Source organism: Thalassophryne amazonica, chromosome 11, assembly GCF_902500255.1.
Source record: "Thalassophryne amazonica chromosome 11, fThaAma1.1, whole genome shotgun sequence".
Taxonomy (NCBI): Eukaryota; Metazoa; Chordata; class Actinopteri; order Batrachoidiformes; family Batrachoididae; genus Thalassophryne; species Thalassophryne amazonica.
Window position 1 is genome coordinate 6,956,180 of NC_047113.1, and position 21,075 is coordinate 6,977,254.

At 41.4% G+C, this 21,075-nt stretch overlaps 1 protein-coding gene across 1 annotated transcript in view; it reads left to right on the forward strand.

Moving 5' to 3' along the window:
* The window catches only part of LOC117520008 (pro-neuregulin-2, membrane-bound isoform-like), a 447,661-nt gene that overhangs the window by 354,551 nt on the left and 72,035 nt on the right, over nucleotides 1-21,075 (forward strand). Inside the window, exon 7 of the mRNA XM_034181302.1 lies at nucleotides 9,622-9,645. Within this exon, the coding sequence (XP_034037193.1) occupies nucleotides 9,622-9,645 (24 nt within the window). The remainder of the gene's footprint in view (nucleotides 1-9,621; nucleotides 9,646-21,075) is intronic.

Sequence of the window (21,075 nt, forward strand, 5' to 3'; positions counted from 1 at the left end):
AGGTTGAAGAGGATTTGCAAGTCATTGTATTCTGTTTTTATTTACATCTCACACAACATCCCAACATCATTGGAATTGGGGTTGTAGTTCATCTTTAAAAAAAAAACCCATGGCTCATACTTTAAGAAACTTCAAGTAATTTTACAACAGAGTTAAAAAAAAATTAAATTCAAAATCACCACCAAAAACAAAATGGATTATTTGCGTAACTCTGAAGAAGAAACATATATACTTCCCAGCTAACCTACGAAGAAAAATGTTTTTGAATGTTTAAATGTGTCAATGATCCAAATTCTTGAATTTGTTAAGGATTGTTAAGAATCTGCATTCTTGCATCCCCTCTTGCTTGCCTCTACTGGTGGTTGGCTCTCACTGCGGTATTGTATCACTTCCTGTTCCGGAGCACAGCGGTGTTTTTCTGTATCTGTTAGCTGCTTAATCTGCGCAGTTAGATTGATCTAGTTATCTAGATTACGATTTGTTTCCCAGTGTAATCTTTACGTGCCTTAACTAAAGCACTCCTTCTGCTGAATCACCTCTAAATTATTTACACATTATTCACTTTGCGTGTTTTTAGGAATCCGCTAGCTTAGCGTAGCTACTAGCTCTTAGCCGATTTAGCATGGCGGCTTCTCTTGTCTCTCCTGCACTTTTCTGCTCTGGGTGTGAAATGTTTAGTTATTCCTCGGCCTCCTTTAGCAGTAACGGTACTTGTAATAAGTGTAGCTTATTCGTAGCTTTGGAGGCCAGGCTGGGCGAATTGGAGACTCGGCTCCGCACCGTGGAAAATTCTACAGCTAGCCAGGCCCCTGTAGTCGGTGCGGACCAAGGTAGCTTAGCCGCCGTTAGTTACCCCCTGGCAGATCCCGAGCAGCCGGGAAAGCAGGCTGACTGGGTGACTGTGAGGAGGAAGCGTAGTTCTAAACAGAAGCCCTGTGTACACCGCCAACCCGTTCACATCTCTAACCGTTTTTCCCCACTCGACGACACACCCGCCGAGGATCAAACTCTGGTTATTGGCGACTCTGTTTTGCGAAATGTGAAGTTAGCGACACCAGCAACCATAGTCAATTGTCTTCCGGGGGCCAGAGCAGGCGACATTGAAGGAAATTTGAAACTGCTGGCTAAGGCTAAGCGTAAATTTGGTAAGATTGTAATTCACGTCGGCAGTAATGACACCCGGTTACGCCAATCGGGGGTCACTAAAATTAACATTAAATCGGTGTGTAACTTTGCAAAAACAATGTCGGACTCTGTAGTTTTCTCTGGGCCCCTCCCCAATCAGACCGGGAGTGACATGTTTAGCTGCATGTTCTCCTTGAATTGCTGGCTGTCTGAGTGGTGTCCAAAAAATGAGGTGGGCTTCATAGATAATTGGCAAAGCTTCTGGGGAAAACCTGGTCTTGTTAGGAGAGACGGCATCCATCCCACTTTGGATGGAGCAGCTCTCATTTCTAGAAATCTGGCCAATTTTCTTAAATCCTCCAAACCGTGACTATCCAGGGTTGGGACCAGGAAGCAGAGTTGTAGTCTTACACACCTCTCTGCAGCTTCTCTCCCCCTGCCATCCCCTCATTACCCATCCCCGTAGAGACGGTGCCTGCTCCCAGACTACCAATAACCAGCAAAAATCTATTTAAGCATAAAAATTCAAAAAGAAAAAATAATATAGCACCTTCAACTGCACCACAGACTAAAACAGTTAAATGTGGTCTATTAAACATTAGGTCTCTCTCTTCTAAGTCCCTGTTGGTAAATGATATAATAATTGATCAACATATTGATTTATTCTGCCTTACAGAAACCTGGTTACAGCAGGATGAATATGTTAGTTTAAATGAGTCAACACCCCCGAGTCACACTAACTGTCAGAATGCTCGTAGCACGGGCCGGGGCGGAGGATTAGCAGCAATCTTCCATTCCAGCTTATTATTTAATCAAAAACCCAGACAGAGCTTTAATTCATTTGAAAGCTTGACTCTTAGTCTTGTCCATCCAAATTGGAAGTCTCAAAAACCAGTTTTATTTGTTATTATCTATCGTCCACCTGGTCGTTACTGTGAGTTTCTCTGTGAATTTTCAGACCTTTTGTCTGACTTAGTGCTTAGCTCAGATAAGATAATTATAGTGGGCGATTTTAACATCCACACAGATGCTGAGAATGACAGCCTCAACACTGCATTTAATCTATTATTAGACTCTATTGGCTTTGCTCAAAAAGTAAATGAGTCCACCCACCACTTTAATCATATCTTAGATCTTGTTCTGACTTATGGTATGGAAATAGAAGACTTAACAGTATTCCCTGAAAACTCCCTTCTGTCTGATCATTTCTTAATAACATTTACATTTACTCTGATGGACTACCCAGCAGTGGGGAATAAGTTTCATTACACTAGAAGTCTTTCAGAAAGCGCTGTAACTAGGTTTAAGGATATGATTCCTTCTTTATGTTCTCTAATGCCATATACCAACACAGTGCAGAGTAGCTACCTAAACTCTGTAAGTGAGATAGAGTATCTCGTCAATAGTTTTACATCCTCATTGAAGACAACTTTGCATGCTGTAGCTCCTCTAAAAAAGAGAGCTTTAAATCAGAAGTGCCTGACTCCGTGGTATAACTCACAAACTCATAGCTTAAAGCAGATAACCCGTAAGTTGGAGAGGAAATGGCGTCTCACTAATTTAGAAGATCTTCACTTAGCCTGGAAAAAGAGTCTGTTGCTCTATAAAAAAGCCCTCCGTAAAGCTAGGACATCTTTCTACTCATCACTAATTGAAGAAAATAAGAACAACCCCAGGTTTCTTTTCAGCACTGTAGCCAGGTTGACAAAGAGTCAGAGCTCTATTGAGCCGAGTATTCCATTAACTTTAACTAGTAATGACTTCATGACTTTGTTTGCTAACAAAATTTTAACTATTAGAGAAAAAATTACTCATAACCATCCCAAAGACGTATCGTTATCTTTGGCTGCTTTCAGTGATGCCGGTATTTGGTTAGACTCTTTCTCTCCGATTGTTCTGTCTGAGTTATTTTCATTAGTTACTTCATCCAAACCATCAACATGTTTATTAGACCCCATTCCTACCAGGCTGCTCAAGGAAGCCCTACCATTATTTAATGCTTCGATCTTAAATATGATCAATCTATCTTTGTTAGTTGGCTATGTACCACAGGCTTTTAAGGTGGCAGTAATTAAACCATTACTTAAAAAGCCATCACTTGACCCAGCTATCTTAGCTAATTATAGGCCAATCTCCAACCTTCCTTTTCTCTCAAAAATTCTTGAAAGGGTAGTTGTAAAACAGCTAACTGATCATCTGCAGAGGAATGGTCTATTTGAAGAGTTTCAGTCAGGTTTTAGAATTCATCATAGTACAGAAACAGCATTAGTGAAGGTTACAAATGATCTTCTTATGGCCACGGACAGTGGACTCATCTCTGTGCTTGTTCTGTTAGACCTCAGTGCTGCTTTTGATACTGTTGACCATAAAATTTTATTACAGAGATTAGAGCATGCCATAGGTATTAAAGGCACTGCACTGCGGTGGTTTGAATCATATTTGTCTAATAGATTACAATTTGTTCATGTAAATGGGGAATCTTCTTCACAGACTAAGGTTAATTATGGAGTTCCACAAGGTTCTGTGCTAGGACCAATTTTATTCACTTTATACATGCTTCCCTTAGGCAGTATTATTAGACGGTATTGCTTAAATTTTCATTGTTACGCAGATGATACCCAGCTTTATCTATCCATGAAGCCAGAGGACACACACCAATTAGCTAAACTGCAGGATTGTCTTACAGACATAAACACATGGATGACCTCTAATTTCCTGCTTTTAAACTCAGATAAAACTGAAGTTATTGTATTTGGCCCCACAAATCTTAGAAACATGGTGTCTAACCAGATCCTTACTCTGGATGGCATTACCCTGACCTCTAGTAATACTGTGAGAAATCTTGGAGTCATTTTTGATCAGGATATGTCATTCAAAGTGCATATTAAACAAATATAAAGGACTGCTTTTTAGCATTTACGCAATATCTCTAAAATCAGAAAGGTCTTGTCTCAGAGTGATGCTGAAAAACTAATTCATGCATTTATTTCCTCTAGGCTGGACTATTGTAATTCATTATTTTCAGGTTGTCCTAAAAGTTCCCTAAAAAGCCTTCAGTTAATTCAAAATGCTGCAGCTAGAGTACTGACGGGGACTAGAAGGAGAGAGCATATCTCACCCATATTGGCCTCTCTTCATTGGCTTCCTGTTAATTCTAGAATAGAATTTAAAATTCTTCTTCTTACTTATAAGGTTTTGAATAATCAGGTCCCATCTTATCTTAGGGACCTCGTAGTACCATATCACCCCAATAGAGCGCTTCGCTCTCAGACAGCAGGCTTACTTGTAGTTCCTAGGGCTTGTAAGAGTAGAATGGGAGGCAGAGCCTTCAGCTTTCAGGCTCCTCTCCTGTGGAACCAGCTCCCAATTCAGATCAGGGAGACAGACACCCTCTCTACTTTTAAGATTAGGCTTAAAACTTTCCTTTTTGCTAAAGCTTATAGTTAGGGCTGGATCAGGTGACCCTGAACCATCCCTTAGTTATGCTGCTATAGACGTAGACTGCTGGGGGGTTCCCATGATGCACTGTTTCTTTCTCTTTTTGCTCTGTATGCACCACTCTGCATTTAATCATTAGTGATTGATCTCTGCTCCCCTCCACAGCATGTCTTTTTCCTGGTTCTCTCCCTCAGCCCCAACCAGTCCCAGCAGAAGACTGCCCCTCCCTGAGCCTGGTTCTGCTGGAGGTTTCTTCCTGTTAAAAGGGAGTTTTTCCTTCCCACTGTAGCCAAGTGCTTGCTCACAGGGGGTCATTTTGACCGTTGGGGTTTTACATAATTATTGTATGGCCTTGCCTTACAATATAAAGCGCCTTGGGGCAACTGTTTGTTGTGATTTGGCACTATATAAAAAAATTGATTGATTGATTGATTGATTTCAATTGTTATTATTATTATTATTATTATTATTATTATTATTATTATTATTATTATTTTGGCCAAACAATGCACAGTACAATTAATTAAGCTGTATGTGGCCATGCACACTCATTATTGTTGAACAGGAATCAACTGATTGTTATATAGCTCATGTATTAAAGATGCTAGCTTCATTTTAAAAACAATAAGCTTTGGTCTGTGTTGCAGTGGAGTTTATTTTGTCCTGTAAACAAATACAATTTTTTAATTAAAGAAGGCCAACACCAAAATGGCTTCATAGGATAAATTTAAAAAACTGCTTCTTAGTTGAGAGCCACTGCAGTTTATTTATTATTTCATAACTATGTTCCTTTTTATGATATTTCACTGTACTTAAAGGATTCACTTAGGGTCATACCTTACTGGGCTGCAACTGTTGTGGAGTAGTTGGAGACACAAATTTGCGACAAAACACGTGAATTACTGACAATCTTTCAGTTGGAATCTCACTGAATTGGTATGTGACTGAAATGACGACAAGTTTGGGAACAAAGTGCTCAGAGTGGCTGTGGAATGCTTCTGATATTTTGCTGTTATTATGTGAAAAGATGTGGAAATACCCCAAACTGTAGCCATGGAAGGCAGAGCCCTGCAAATAATGACAATAAGAAAAAGCCTAGTGCAGCTTCACAGAGGAGAAAAAGGGAAGAAGAGTATGGATGACAGCACACTCAACAACTTGCAGAATGTTGTACAGAGTGACAGCCCGCTACATCTCCACAATACAGTATATAAAATTGCTGAGGTTAACACAATAAAGCATTAAACTGATTTCCATCATGTCACTCATCCCCAAAAAGAAAGAAAGAATAAATCTGGATTGCACCCCTCATCCTCATCCTCCTCTGCCGGACAGGACATGACCAACTTTTTGTCCCTGCCTGCATGGCGCATTATAGCCGAGCCAAGTGCAGAACCGGTTGGCTGAAGGCTGCTGGACTCGCTCGGCCATGATCGCACCACTTCCAGATGCGCTGTTCCTCTCCAGTTGTGTAAAAAGAAGACTGTTTCATCACCCTCTCACAAGTTGCCTCACACTTTGTGCACTTTCTTACTCAGGGAAACTAAATTCAGAAGGGTTCAAGATGCCCGGGACGACTCTGTGACGATGTAGAGCAGTGGTGTCTAAAGTATTACAGAAAGGGCCAAGAGAGTGCAGGTTTTCTTTGCCGCCACTGACTCCAGCAGGTGATTTCACTGATGAACTCATCCATCTGCTCAAACAGGTCAATACACAGGGTTGCAAAAAATGGGCAAAATGCCCTGAAGACAAAAAAAAAATAGCTTGAAAGCGGCACACAGCACAACAATCTCGCACCAGGTGAAGGGAACAGTGCACCTTATAAAGGAGGTAGTGATTAGGAGGAAAAACCAAACAGGTGTGGGGTGTTGTGAAAGTGTAGTGACACGGACCCACAACAGGGGGCGCAAATGAACGGTCAATAGATGAGCCAAAAAAGTAACAATTTAATGTTGTGAAGGTGCACAACAAATATACAGACAATCTCAGAATCAGATAATAGTCAATCCACAAAGGTGACGTGTGGGCAGGCTCGAGGATAGAAGACGTCTGTCCTGAGAAGAGCCGGAACCACACGATTTCCGCTGCCACCGAACCTGGTGAATACTGGAGCCGCCAAGTCCCGAATTCCGAGGTGATCACAGTCCCCGACTGCCGGATCTGGTACTGCTGGCGAAGAGCAAAGACAGTCAAGTGTGGGTGTGTGTACACCCCGTAACAACAACGGTGGGAATGCCACCTCCACCTTTAACACACACTCGTGCAGCGTCTGTTTAACCACTTATCTGACGAGACGTAGGACGAAACAGTCGCGACCCACGCCAGTCCTCTGGTTGACAGCTGCAACACAGTAGCTCTTTGAATCACTTAATGCTGGCAGAGAAAGTTACCTCCATAGATGTACGATATCTCGGCGATGAGGTGGAGATGACGTCTGGGTTTTATGGAGTGATATGATGAAGAATGAGTGACAGCTGTCAGGAAATAATGAGTGACAGCTGTCACTCCCGGCTGTGTCCGTGGTGGCAGCGCCCTTTCGTGCCTGAAGCCCGCACTCCAGGCAGGGCGCCCTCTGGTGGTGGGCCAGCAGTACCTCCTCTTCTGGTGGCCCACACAACATGGGGGAGAGAACAGGAACAGGTTGTGGTAGGCTGAGAGAGAGGACAGAAGTGGAAATGCCCAATACCAAGCATTCAGCAACAGACAAGAAAAATCCAACCACCAAAACCCAAACAAAAATCATAAGAGAGACACCAAAAAAACAAACAAACAAACAAACAAACAACACAATACCCCACAGACCCCAGTCACGACACTGGAGTCAGTGGCTGCAAAGAAAACCTGCACTTTCTTGGCCCTTTCTGAAATACTTTGGACACCACTGATTTAGAGGGAAAATGTGTCATGCAAATTCAACTGACATGAGAGCAAAGCACTGCAAGTCATGCAAAGAGATTACAAACCCCTGCACACATTTTGCAAAATTTTGTGACTTCCCTGCTGAATGCTAATCACACTCTGTTGCAGCTCAGTAAAACACTACCGTTAGTCTGTACACTTCCATCTTGGCCTGTTCCAGTGCTGCACTGTAATTGCATGAGGAGGCATGCAAGAAAATTCAGGTGGCCACTGCTTTGACAGGAAGAGCTCACTTTACTGCAGCACAGCACCAGATTCTCTTCCTGAAGCCTGAGCTTCACTGCACCTGCCCCAAGCTGAAGTAAAGCTTCACTAAAGTGTCTCTCTGTGGTGCTCTAAGCCGGTGGTGGCTGGAATTCACAGAACCTCAGATGTGGGAATGAATAATAAAACAATAGTATACATACAAATCAATCAAAATGTGGGAACAAATTAATCCAAACTTTGGATCTCTGTATTTTTCCTCTCTCTCTCTCATATAGCCACTCGAGGACTCCGTAGTCCCCCAGCATGTTCAGAAGTGGGGTGATGTTTTGTTCTTCCTTGTTGTTTTGCTAATTTAAATCTTGGAGCTCCAGATGTGCTGCTGTGTGTTTGTCATTCTCCTGTGATTGCTTGACCAGTGAACACAAAGGATCCCAAATGGTCCAAATTAAATGTGGGCTTGTACAGTATATGCGAGTTTAGCACATCAGAGGAGACCCGTTTGGTGGTTGCTTGTAGTTCTGATGATTTTGCTGACCAAGCAATCACAGGAACAGGATTACAATACTCTGTTGATGTTGTTTCCACAGATTAATCCATGTTCTGTCATTCACCAAGGATAGGTTTTACATCCTAGCACAGTAAATGTTGATTTTTCCTTTCTTCCTCATCATTGAGCCTACATGTCTGTGGTGATGGACAAGTAAGGCCTCATGAAGCAGTTGGTGGTTTTTGTGAGCCCACTAGATGGCAGTCTCTTAAAAAAATGATTCAAAACAAACTGAATTGTACTATCCTTTGAACACTTTATTGAAAGAAGACCACCATCTAGAGGGTTCAGAAATAACAGCAAACATGTCTGCATGCTGTTTAGATCTGCAACAATTATTCAATTGTTAATTTAATATTAAATTAAACAAGTATTTTTGCCATTGACTAATTATTTTGAGTCCTTTTTAAATACTAATTCTATAAAATGTGAATACTTTCTGGTTTATTTTATTATTTTTTTATTATTATTATATCTGCATTTGATTGCAAAGAAAATAAAACATTTATTCACATTCTTTTCACCATTTTCTGGCATTTAATTGAGAAAATAGTCCATTGATTAATCAGTTATGAAGATAATCATTAGTTGCAGCCCTAGTGCTCTTGTGTTTTTTGTTTGTTTTTTGTTTGCTTTAAACCTGATGATCTCTTCTTTTGATCTTCGTGTAATTTTAAATCTATGCCTTGTTTTCTGATTGTGTGAGTGTAAAGCTGTTAGGGAAGATGGGACGCCGGACACACAGCAGCAGGTTCAACTGACTCTTTACTATCGATAAGGCAAAACATGGACATGAATTCTCTGTAAATCATATGAAAGGTTAAAAAAAAATCTAGCAGGACAAAGTGTTACTCCACAGAAGGTGTGGTGTAATCAGGAATAAAGGGATGCCACCGTGTTTCATCAAACCGCCCATCTGCGCATCACCACTACTGTGTTTTTCTGTTGGAGAGTAACCCACTGCTTCTTTATGTTTTGCGTTCTTGTGTCTTCTTTTATTCTGTTTGTTTGTATTTCTGTCCAGAATTGAGGTGTAGCAAATGTAGCAGTAAGTGATGTGGCTTTTTGTCTTGCTGTGCGTGCCTCTCTCTGCACATCTTTCCTGCCTGCCCACTGTTCTTGTTTGGGTTTCTTCCTTTGCTTTACATCTCTGTTTGTTTATTCTTTTATTTCTCTCATTTCTGGGGTTTCAGAGCTGAGGCTGTCTGAGTTGTTTGTCTGTTACCGGACGGTACGCATGTCAATCAGTGTGACTGTCCGGGTGTCCTGGCGCAGCATATACAGGACGTGAAAATAATATACAGCATCATGTGCTCCAACGTGGACGTTACAGCTGACCCTATCTGTCTCTTTCTTTCTACCACAACCACTTTGTGCGCTGGCAGAGCTTCTCAGAATTGAATTTATGGGTATGGAACATCATTATTCATTTTCTGTTCTTGAAGGGTTTGCCAAGCTCCGTTCACAGTCACCTTAATGTGCCATCTTCTTTCTAAAACCAACAAACCTGTCCCTCCTTTTCTCCTACTGACTAACCTGGTTTGACAACATGTAACCTCCACTCTGTGCATGCAGTCTGACTAATCTAAACAGACACTGGAGAAAAGAAATGGGAAGGATATGTAAATGAAAAAGTTCAAAGATAAATTAAAAATGAGAAGTAATAAATAGGCACACACACACACACACACACACACACACACACACACACACACACAGACACACACAAAATCAAATAGTGTTTTTTGTTGTTGTTGTTGTTGTTGTTGTTGCATTTATTTGGGCACCAAAGCTGTCCTTTGGTCAAAAATCAGAGGATGTTTCACAACATTTGATAAATGCGAGTATCTGGCTCCTACTTTGGGCTTTGGCAGTGAGTTTATTGACTTCAGCAGCCTGTCGGATAAAAGCACACAAGCTGCAAGTATTTTTGCAAGGTGTTGCCAAAAGCAAGCACAGGCCTGAGCGTAGAGTCCGTCCATATTATTCTGCCTTTGACTGACTCAGTGTCAGTGTCCAGAGCTCACCTGTCCTAAATCAGGACTGCTGATGGCTCCTCTGTGCCAGTGATCACACTGGCCGTTTTCCCTTTGCCTTTCTGTCTCCCTTCCCTGTGACACACACACAATGGCGGGCCTCGGCTCGTGCAGGATTGTCGATCCTGACAGCGGCCCCTTAATTTAACACAAACCTTCCCACCCCTTTTGTGGCATGTCTGAAGCTTTTCTTTTGAGGCAGGGGGAGAAAGGACAAAAGTGAGGTTGGTGAACCTACCTGCCTGTTTCTGTGGATCACTTTTCACCATCTGTGTTCCATTAAATTCTGAGCGTGATACATTTTTCCACAGAGATTAACAGACACTGCAAGGTGTAGATCAAACCTTTCAGTTTTATCTCATGGCAAACACAGAAAAATATCTTTCAGAAGGTATGTACTGTTAGTAGCAAGAGGAGCTTAATAAATAGTCACATTCGTACAACATACGAGGGTAGGCTGAAAAGTTCTAAGGCTCCCCATGAAGGAGTAATACATTAAGTGCATTATAGTGAGCCTTAGAACTTTTATTGACGCATCCCTGAACTTTTCTCCTGGACATGCCCCTGCTCCTTCTCCAACCCTACCCTCTCTCCTGTTTTCCCTCCTCCTACTTCTCCTTCACTCACCAGTTTGCCCCGATGTCCCCCATCAATCCAGATCCAATCCTATTCTGTTTGTTGCTCCCTTTGTCATTGTGTTGTTGCCTTTCCATTCTAACAGAGTGCTACACTGCAGCTGGCCCAGAAATTCAACCTACAACCTCAAAACCAAAGCTGGCACAGTAGGAAAAAAAAGGGGTGTGAGTGGGAGGGAGCTTAAAAAATTCTTTCACACTCTAGTATACTGAGAGCACTTCAAATGTATATCATAGAATGTTTGGTTTGTTGATTTTATTTGCTTTACAAAAATATGCACTCTTTTTGAAACCTAAAGTGAGCACAGCTGCATTACCGAATCAAACCAGTCTCACAGCAGTTCGTGGCGGGATTACGAAAAGTACAATAATCTGAGTTTGTGACGGGGGCACAAAAATGGGGCACTTTTCGTAACGGGGCACAAAATGTGGGGTGACGGAGGGAAGTCTGGGGGTTTATAGTTAGGGTTAGGGGAGGGTAGACACTTACGCTATGGTTATGGTTAGAGTTAGGAGAAGGGGAGGATTATAAATAGCAAAATAAAAAACTGTGTCACAAAAATTGGATGCTTTTTGTTACAGGGGCACGAAAAAAAATGTGAGACCTGGCTGGGTGACAACATGGAGAGTTGCAATAAAGTCATATGATACAAATGAGATAAAAATGTCACAATATATAAGGTATTGCACTGTACCACTTTTTATTGTACAATATTATACCAATACTGGGACTTTTATTATCTGCTGATATCAATCTGATATCTTTGTCTCTGTCGTAAAACAGCTTGGGCCTGATTTACCAAGATCCCAGATAAGGAGGGCTAAAGTGTGTGGGCAATCCAAAAATTTATGCATTGGGGTGGAGTCACGTCATCCTCGTTTACACACTACTGCATGTAAAATTTGTGGCAGATCCACACTGGATGGTGCCATGGTGACCCCAAGAAACAAGGGAGAAGACATCCATCCATCCTTTTTGCTATACCCGCATACTCCAATTAAGGGTCCCAGGCAGGGGGGCTGGAGCCTAACCCAGCAGTCATGGGGCATGAGGCAGGGTACACCCTGGACAGGACACCAGCCTATCGCAGGGCCAAGGCAGAAGACAAAAGAACTTAGTTAAGGGCTGTAATCGCAAAATTAATTGAAATCAGCCAGTTAATTGACTGGATGCAGGTCTAAGGCAACTCCAGATCTAATTGGGCAGTGCAGTGGGCACGAAAGGGTTAAAATATGACGCATATGATGCAAAAATCCTACAGCCAGGGACACGCATTGGCTGTCCCCATCAGAAACATGGCACTTTCTCTGTGTTTTTGGGCAAATTACACAGCAAACAAAGTGAAAATGCAAAGAAAAAGTCACAATGCTGTGAAAAGTGGACATGTGTTGTAGTTTGTTTATGACCCAGAGCTCAAACATGTCGAGGCGGTTGTGCAGGCGAGAGAGTGCAGCTACTCTGGCTAGCTGTGTAGGCTAAAATTTATCGACATGACCTCTCCCATTTGCCTTGTCTTCCCTTCTTCAGTGGAAACTGTAAAAAAACTGCACTTTTCGTGACTGCTTCGGTGATTGCAGCCAAAAAAAAACAGTAAACCATCTTTCCGTGTGAAGTTATGCTGTGTTTGTGTTGCGCAATGGCAGGCTGTCAGCGGAAATGGTCAAATCCAGCGATATCATGCAGGGGTTTAAAGGAGACTTTGCTGCCCCATAGTCACGAAAGACAACTCAGTACTCAAATAGCAGCATTTATTCCTGATGCAACCAAATAACGCACAGAGCACATGCCTTGCATATAGGGTTATGTGCATTGTCTCACAAAGACAGCTGTGTGCACTGTGCGCACAGCTCAGAATACGAGGTCCAAACCATATGGATTTGAATCACGTGTGATTACATCAGACATGCTTGAACTCTCGTGGGCATACGAGAGTTTTTTCACGCCTGTCGGTTACGTCATTCGCCTGTGGGCAGTCTTTGAGTGAGGAGTCGTCCACCCTCTGGTCGATTTTTTCATTGTTTAGGAATGGCTCAGAGACTGCTGCTTTGTTTGATCAAAATTTTTTCAAAACTGTAAGGCACAACTGAGTGGACACCATTCGATAAATTCAGCTGGTTTTCGGTAAAAATTTTAACGGCTGATGAGAGATTTTGGTCTGGTAGTGTCGCATTAAGGACGGTCCACGGTGCCTGATGGTGATCTGCGCTTCGAGGCGGCAGCCTCTCGCCGTTTCAAGTTGAAAACTTCCACATTTCAGACTCTGTTGACCCAGGAAGTCATCAGAGAACAGAGAACTTTCAGAAGAAGTCGGCATGAGGAGTTTATTCAGACATTCCATTGTTAACGGACATTTTGTAATGAAAGAACGTGCGGGCAGAGTCGCATGTCGGGCCGGACCCGACCGCGGGGGGTCGCGACAGGAAAAACACCTCCATTGGAAACCTTAACGGGCAAGTTGGAACATGCCCAAGCTGTTAAACAATTTCTCAGTTACTCACTTGTTGAAAGCCATCAAAAGCCGCCTAAATTTTACAAATGGTTTTCAACACGGAGGTGTTTTTCCTGTCGCGGCGCACACAGATTCGCCAAGTCGTCACGGAAACGACTGCGAATTTGCGCGCACGTCTTTCATTACAAAATGTCCTTAAACAGTGGAATGTCCACATAAAGTCCTCATGCCGGCCTCTTCTGAATCTTCTCTGTTCTCTCACGACGTCCTGGGTGAATTAAGCCTTAAATTAGGATGTTTTCAGGTTGAAACAGGCCGATGACCGTGCCTGGAAGCGTTGCGCGACGTCCCGCTCCGTGGGAAGTCCTTACAGCGAAAGAAACACCCCATAATCTCTCATCAGCCGTTAAACTTTTCACCGAAAACCAGCTAAATTTCTCGAATAGCGTCCACTCGGATATTCCTCACAGGTCCAGAAAAAATTTTGATAAAGCAACGCGCGCCGTCTCGAGCAGCGTGTGAAACAAAGGAATTCAGCTGAGAGGGCGGGACCACATCTCACTCAAGGCCTGCCCACAGGGAAATGACATCACCAACATGCATGAAAAAACTCACGCATGCGCACGAGGATTCAAGCATGATTGGTGTAATCGCATGTCATTCAAATCCATATAGTTAAAAAAAAAATAAAAGGGTCGGTTTATTATCTAATACACCTCGTATATGTCAGTTTCAATTTATTTTCATTTATATAGCGCCAAATCACAACAGAGTTGCCTCAAGTTGCTTCACACAAGTAACGTCTAACCTTACCAACCCCTAGAGCAAGAACACTGGTGACAGTGGTAAGGAAAAACTCCCTCTGAGGAAGAAACCTCAAGCAGACTAGACTCAAAGGGGTGACCCTCTGCTTGGGCCATGATACAGACACAAATTACAGAACAATTCACAAAACAAGTCTTGGACGAATATACAAGAAATGCAATTAGCGCACAGGACAGGAGGATCGCCAACACGAACACAACTCCCATCTCTGGATAGCGCTGCACCTTATACAGAGAAAAAACAGAACCAGGCATGAGAAAGACAAGAAATACAGTATAATTTGTCAGCATTAAACAACAAGAAAAAACAGAAGAAATACTAAGGCGATCGCCGGCCACTATCCATAAACTTCACTAAAAGACCCAGAATTTAGGTAAAGTTGAGGCCGCGGCCCACTCCAATTACTAATAAAATGAATTAAAAGAGCAAAAAGCGTAAAATAAAACTGTACCAGTATGCTAGCCATAAAAGGGAAAATAAGTGCGTCTTAAGTCTGGACTTGAAAATCTCCACAGAATCTGATTGTTTTATTGATGCAGGGAGATCATTCCACAGAACAGGGGCACGATAAGAGAAAGCTCTGTGACCCGCAGACTTCTTATTCACCTTAGGGACACAAAGTAGTCCTGCACCCTGAGAACGTAAAGCCCGGGCCGGTACGTAAGGTTTAATTAGGTCAGCTAGGTAGGAGGGTGCCAGTCCATGAATCATTTTATAGGTTAGTAGCAGAACCTTAAAATCTGATCTCATTGGGACAGGAAGCCAGTGAAGGGATGCCAAAATGGGTGTAATGTGGTTGAACTTTCTGCTTCTTGTCAAAAGTCTGGCTGCAGCATTTTGAACCAATTGGAGACCCCTAATGCTGGACTTCGGTAAACCAGAAAATAGAACATTGCAATAGTCCAATCTAGAAGAGATAAATGCAGACCTAGACTAGGTTTTAGTGGAAGAGAAACCATGGTCTTTATTCCAGGCTTGGTTTCAGTACACATGTGGTCAGTCAGCACAGCAGACATACTAGCAGGATTAGGCAGAGACGCAGTCATGAACAAACAGGGGTCAGAGGCACGAGCAAACACCGACATATGGGATGAGGCAAGAGACATGATCGAAGAATACAGAACAGGAGTCGGAACACAGCAAGACAAAACTCAGGACTGTGGAAGGCGCTGGAAAGTGTACAAGACAACAATCTGGCAGGAAAGTGAAGGACTGTGAGGTTTAAATACAGGTGGCCTAATCAGGATGTGATGTGAGGAACAGATGGTGTTAACGAGGTGCATGTGAGGAGAAGGATCTAGAAAAGGGGCATGGCTTCTGGAAAAAGAGTATGGATGGGACAAGAGAGTAAGGAAGGGAGTGCACAAAGAGGAGTGATGTAATAGACAAGGACACATGAGCAGGTGCAAGAGCAGGAGTGAATGAAAACACAAAGCAGACAGAAACAAGGTGAGAGACAAAGACATTGGGCAGGTGCAGTGGAGTGAGAACATAATCAGAAGGGCGTGAGGGAAACAGAAAACTAGGAACAAACAGAACCCAAAGGCAGAATACAATATTACTATGAATCGGAATAAACACAGCATGAACATGAGGACAGAAAGAGAAGAAACACTAGGACAAAACTAAGCTAGTAACGAATGAGAACAAAACAATGAAAACATGAACTGGCTGAACAAACAAGAACGGAACACGACAATGGCTAAAGTATGAAAGTGCCAAAAAGCAAAGTAACAAAGCAAAACTAGAACAGAGAATAACCACATCATGAAAATAACAATTAATAAACAAGACTGGGGCAGATGAACCAAATAAAGAGGAAAAATACGGATGAAAGCCTGGAACTGGGCCTGACAGGTTGTGCTTTTTGTAGACATTACGAGTTTCATCAGTACGTCTAGTGAGATACTATAAAATTCTGTAAATCTAGGTAATACCTCAGTAGTAGCGCCCACCTCAATAGCAGGGTGTAGTAGCTCGGTTAAGGCATGCTGGGATATGTTTAACCTAATGTCTTCTATTTTCTTCTCAAAGTAATCCAAGAAATCTTGTGCTGTAAAAGGAGAGCGACTAAGTAAGAGAAGAATAGAAATAAAATAAAAATAAAATAAAATAAAAATATTCTTATCTACAAGAGTCAAGATAGAAGTCAGACTACCAGAGCAAGAATTTTAGCTGAGGAAACTTCTGCGATTAGAAGCAAAACGTCCTTGCGTCAAGCAACCCAGTCCAATTGAAGATTCAAATTTCTCTAATATGGAAAACAACAACTGAGAGCCTTCACAGAAACTTTAAGGAGAAAGGACATGTTGAGGTGTGACAGATTATCAACAGATGCGTCAGCAAATCATCCAAAGCTTTTCTGACAATGTTCTGTTCAAATAGGAAGGAATGCATGAGGTCACTATATGGAAAGTGTCATGTGTCTGGAAACAGATATCACTACGTGGACTTGGAAGGACTTTGTAGCTGTCCACTGTTCACCACTACATCCAAAAATGTCTTTAGCGCTCTGCAAAAAAAAAAAAAAAAAAAGCCATACAGCAATACTGTCCAGAAGCTCCACCCACTTCTCAGGGCTGATTTATGTCTCATTTGGCCAGTAGCACAGTGGAATCATGTTTTGTGGTCTAATGAGTCAATACTTCAAATAGAATTTGAAAATAAAGGCAGACAACATTTCTTTGTACCAAAGAAGAACAGGGATATCTGTTCTTTCATTATGGTCCAAAGGCCAGCATCTGTCACGGTTTGCAGGGTGCATAGTGTACGAGGTCTGTTAGAAAAGTATCGGACCTCTTTATTTTTTGCAAAAACCTGATGGATTTGAATCACGTGTGCTTGCATGAGCCAACCTTGAACCTTCGTGCGCATGCGTGAACTTTTTCACGCCTGTCGATTGCATCATTTCCTGGTAAGCAGCCTTTGTGTGGGACGTGTGTCATTCATTCCAAGGAAAAAGACGGAATGACTGGAGCAGCACACTGGTGCTGCTCCAGTCCAATGTGCACAAATAACACATTTTTAAAAAACAAGATTTTATAACACAGAACTGAACCAGAGTGTGTCAACTTTATTTGGACATGTTGAATTTTGATTGATTGATTATTTGATTGCCTGGGGCATTTTCCTTACTGTGCCAGCGTTTGTGGTTTTGGGGTTGGCCATACACCAAGATTCCATCGTATTCATGCAGCATCACCACAAACTAAATGTTGTGCTGTGTAATGTGACACATGTCAAAAGGAAGATGTGCTCAACTACAAGACATGACGTAAATATCTGCTGTGAACAGCTCCACCTACAAACCTCCTAAATTGTCTTTATGAATAATGATAGGATGTGTGCAAATGACTGTGCATGAAGGAGGCCAGTGAGGAAAGCCAACCTTCACACCTCCTGAAGGAGTTACAAGCTTCAGTGGCTGTGACTGAAGAAACCTCTATGTCCTGAAACGTTTGCATTTTGGAAATGGTAAACATCTTTATGGTCAAGTTAAGAGAAGAAGGGATATAAAATCTAGGCTGCAGTCTCTCACCTGCCTTCTGGAAAACTAAATCGGACATTTCATGTATTCTTTTTTAATTATATATTTCTCTGCCGCACTCCACAGCAAAGCTGTGACTGGTAGAAGGTCGTTTGGTGCTCAGTCACTGCTATCACAGCCACTGAAGCTTGTGACTGCTTCACAGTTGCCATCACTGTCTTGGTGGCTTCCCTCACTTGTCTCCTTTCCTGTCACTCAATTTTGATTACAACCTGCTGAAGAGAGATTTACCACACTGCAGCAATCACACTTGTTTCATTTCATAAGGAGTGATTTAACTGAAGTCTACAGTGCATCCGGAAAGTATTCACAGTGCTTCATTATTTCCACATTTTATGTTACAGCCTTATTTTAAAATCGAGTAAATTCATTTTTCCTTCAAAATTCTACTCACAACACCACATAATGACAACACAAAGTTTTTTTTTAATTTTTTTGCAAATTATAAAAAGTAAGAAATCACATGTACGTAAGTATTCACACCCTTTGCTCAGTACTTTGTTGATGAACATTTGGCAGCAATTACAGCCTCAAGTCTTCTTGAATATGATGCCACAAGCTTGGTGCACCTATCTTTGGGCAGTTTTGTCCATTCCTCTGTGCAGCACCTCTGAAGCTCCATCAGGTTGGATGGCGAGCGTCGGTGCACAGCCATTTTCAGATCACTCCAGAGATGTTCAATCAGATTCAGGTCTGGGCTCTGGCTGGGCCACTCAAGGACATTCACAGAGTTATCCTGAAGCCACTCCTTTGATATCTTAGTTGTGTGTTTAGGGTCATTGTCCTGCTGAAAGATGAACTGTTGCCGCAGTCTGAGGTCAAAAGCGCTCTGGAGCAGGTTTTCATCCAGGATGTCTCTGTACATTGCTGCATTCATCTTTCCCTCAATCCTGACTAGTCTCCCAGTTCCTGCCACTGAAAAACATCCCCACAGCATGATGCTGCCTCCACCATGCTTCACTGTAGGGATGGTGCTTGGTTTCCTCCAAACATGACACCTGGCATTCATGCCAAAAAGTTCAGTCTTTGTCTCCTCAGACCAGAGAATTTTGATTTTCATGGTCTGACAGTCCTTCATGTGCATTTTGGCAAACTCCAGGTTTCTTAGTTTTCTGTTTTGTTTTGTTTTTTTAATATAAATTTGCAAAAATCAAAAAAAAAATTAAAACTTTCACATTGTCATTGTGGGGTATTGTGTGGAGAATTTTGAGGAAATAAATTAATTTCATCCATTTTGGAATTAGGCTGTAACATGGAAAATGTGGAAAAGGTGAAGTGCTGTGAATACTTTCTAGATGCGCTGTAAAAAGATATTGATTGACTAGTAAATGTACGATTATCTATTCCTTGAATTATCTAAAGCCAGCTGGCTCTAAAAGTGAAGATTTCAACCTGACCTCATGCCAAGTTCATGATGGCCTCTCAAAAAGTGATTTAATCTGTTAGTTTGTGATACTGTCACAAAAAGGTACGTTTTTGTGATGGTACCACAAAATTTGGGATGGCACTGGGGGAGTGTTGGGATTATGGTTAGAGTTAAAAATCATGACTGAAACCTGACCACATCAAGAAAATGTGACGTATTTCCTGACATATCTTAAAAAAGAAAGAAAAAAAAAAACTCAGACTGGCCTGAAGATTTAATTGTGCTATATTACACAATGTATTACACAATGTATTACATTGATCTTTAAATGATTTAATTTAGATTACTTTCACTCTAAGATTATTTCACTTTAACAAAGTGTTACAGAAAAGTCAAAACACAAATGTCAAAAGCAGAGTATTTTATGTCACCACTTTACAACATAATTAGATCATAATACGTTACACAAAATGTCAGGAAACATTGACCCTTTAACTTGTTTCCTATAAACCTAAAAGTTTCTAAACCTGAAACTGTTATTCCAGATTATGTTTTTAATAACACCAAAAACAATGACAAAAAAAAACCTGTTTAATTGACATTGTCAATTTTGCAGGCTCTTGACTCCTATTTTTAGCCAGGATATTGTGGTGTGAACACTTGAAACAAGCAATGCTTTTTTATGTTTTCCTTCTGTATTCCATAGTCCAGTAATATTAGGTCATTTTTTGGCCAATGTCGGAAAAAAATTAGTAGAAAGCTGAAAATTGCAGGATGCAATCCTTTAACCATCCTAAACAACACACTAAAAGTCCCCATATATCGTCCTTGAGCTTTTCCTGGTATGACATCACGATGCCATGAGTGTCATGGATGTCAAAAATAGTATTTCACACATGTTCATCATTTAATTATTTGCAGTGGTATATGTATCTTTTCATAGACAAGATTGCTTCAAAATGAAACAGATATTATATTATGATATGATGTTATGCAAAAGTGGTTGTGAGCGATCGTGTGGCTGCAAGAAGTCAGATTTATTCTGTACAGTTCTGTGTGGCCATTGCCATGGAAATGGCTGCAGCAGTTCTGAAAAACCAGAGAATTGTGTATCAGATAGTGATGAAGAGCATGACTTTGATGGAAAAGCGAGCAAAGATGAGCTCAGTTCCAGTTCACTGGCACTCAAAAATTAAACATTTGATTTCCAGATGGCTGATGAGGATCATTTTGATGAATGTGACTTCATCCCTGACTGAAAATCCATAAAAACAAAAATCCCCTTAATAACCTTTCATGGATGCAGTCTGATTTGAACTGTAATACTATTGTGAACCTGAGTCCCCAAGTTTGCAAAATTTCCTAGAACACCTACCCTGGCTTGTATAAAATCGTCTTTTAAGACTATTTTGAGGACGACATCATATTATGATGTCATAGATGAGGTCATGACATTATGAGCTCATGCTCTTTTTTATTTACATTTACATCAATGTTCCAAAGCGTTGTATGGCTGTTTAATAAATTAAAGTAAAAAATAAAGTAATTGAAAATATACCCATGTATACAAAATTATATATCTGGATGAGGCCATTTCTCACGTAAATATAAGCTATGACATCATGACGTCATAACAGTGAAAACTCAATGAGGATACATGGACTTTCTGTATGTTATCAAGGCTACTGGGGAGAGCATACACCAATTTTCAGCTTTTCACAAATTTTTTTCAGACCTTTTTACTCATTTTGACTGGATTACCATCCATACGAGCATGCACTCATATTTTACCTTCACATCTGTTGCCAATAAGTGTGTATCAGAGCAGCATGCAGGTTTATGTCTGTGCCACATTATTTGTGAGAGTGTGGAAATATTCCTGTGTTGTAGCAGCTATGTGTATTTTTTTTAGAAAAAAGGTGATAGAGTTGTGATATAGACAGCTCAGAGCACAGGATGGCACCAGCGCTGTATGGACTT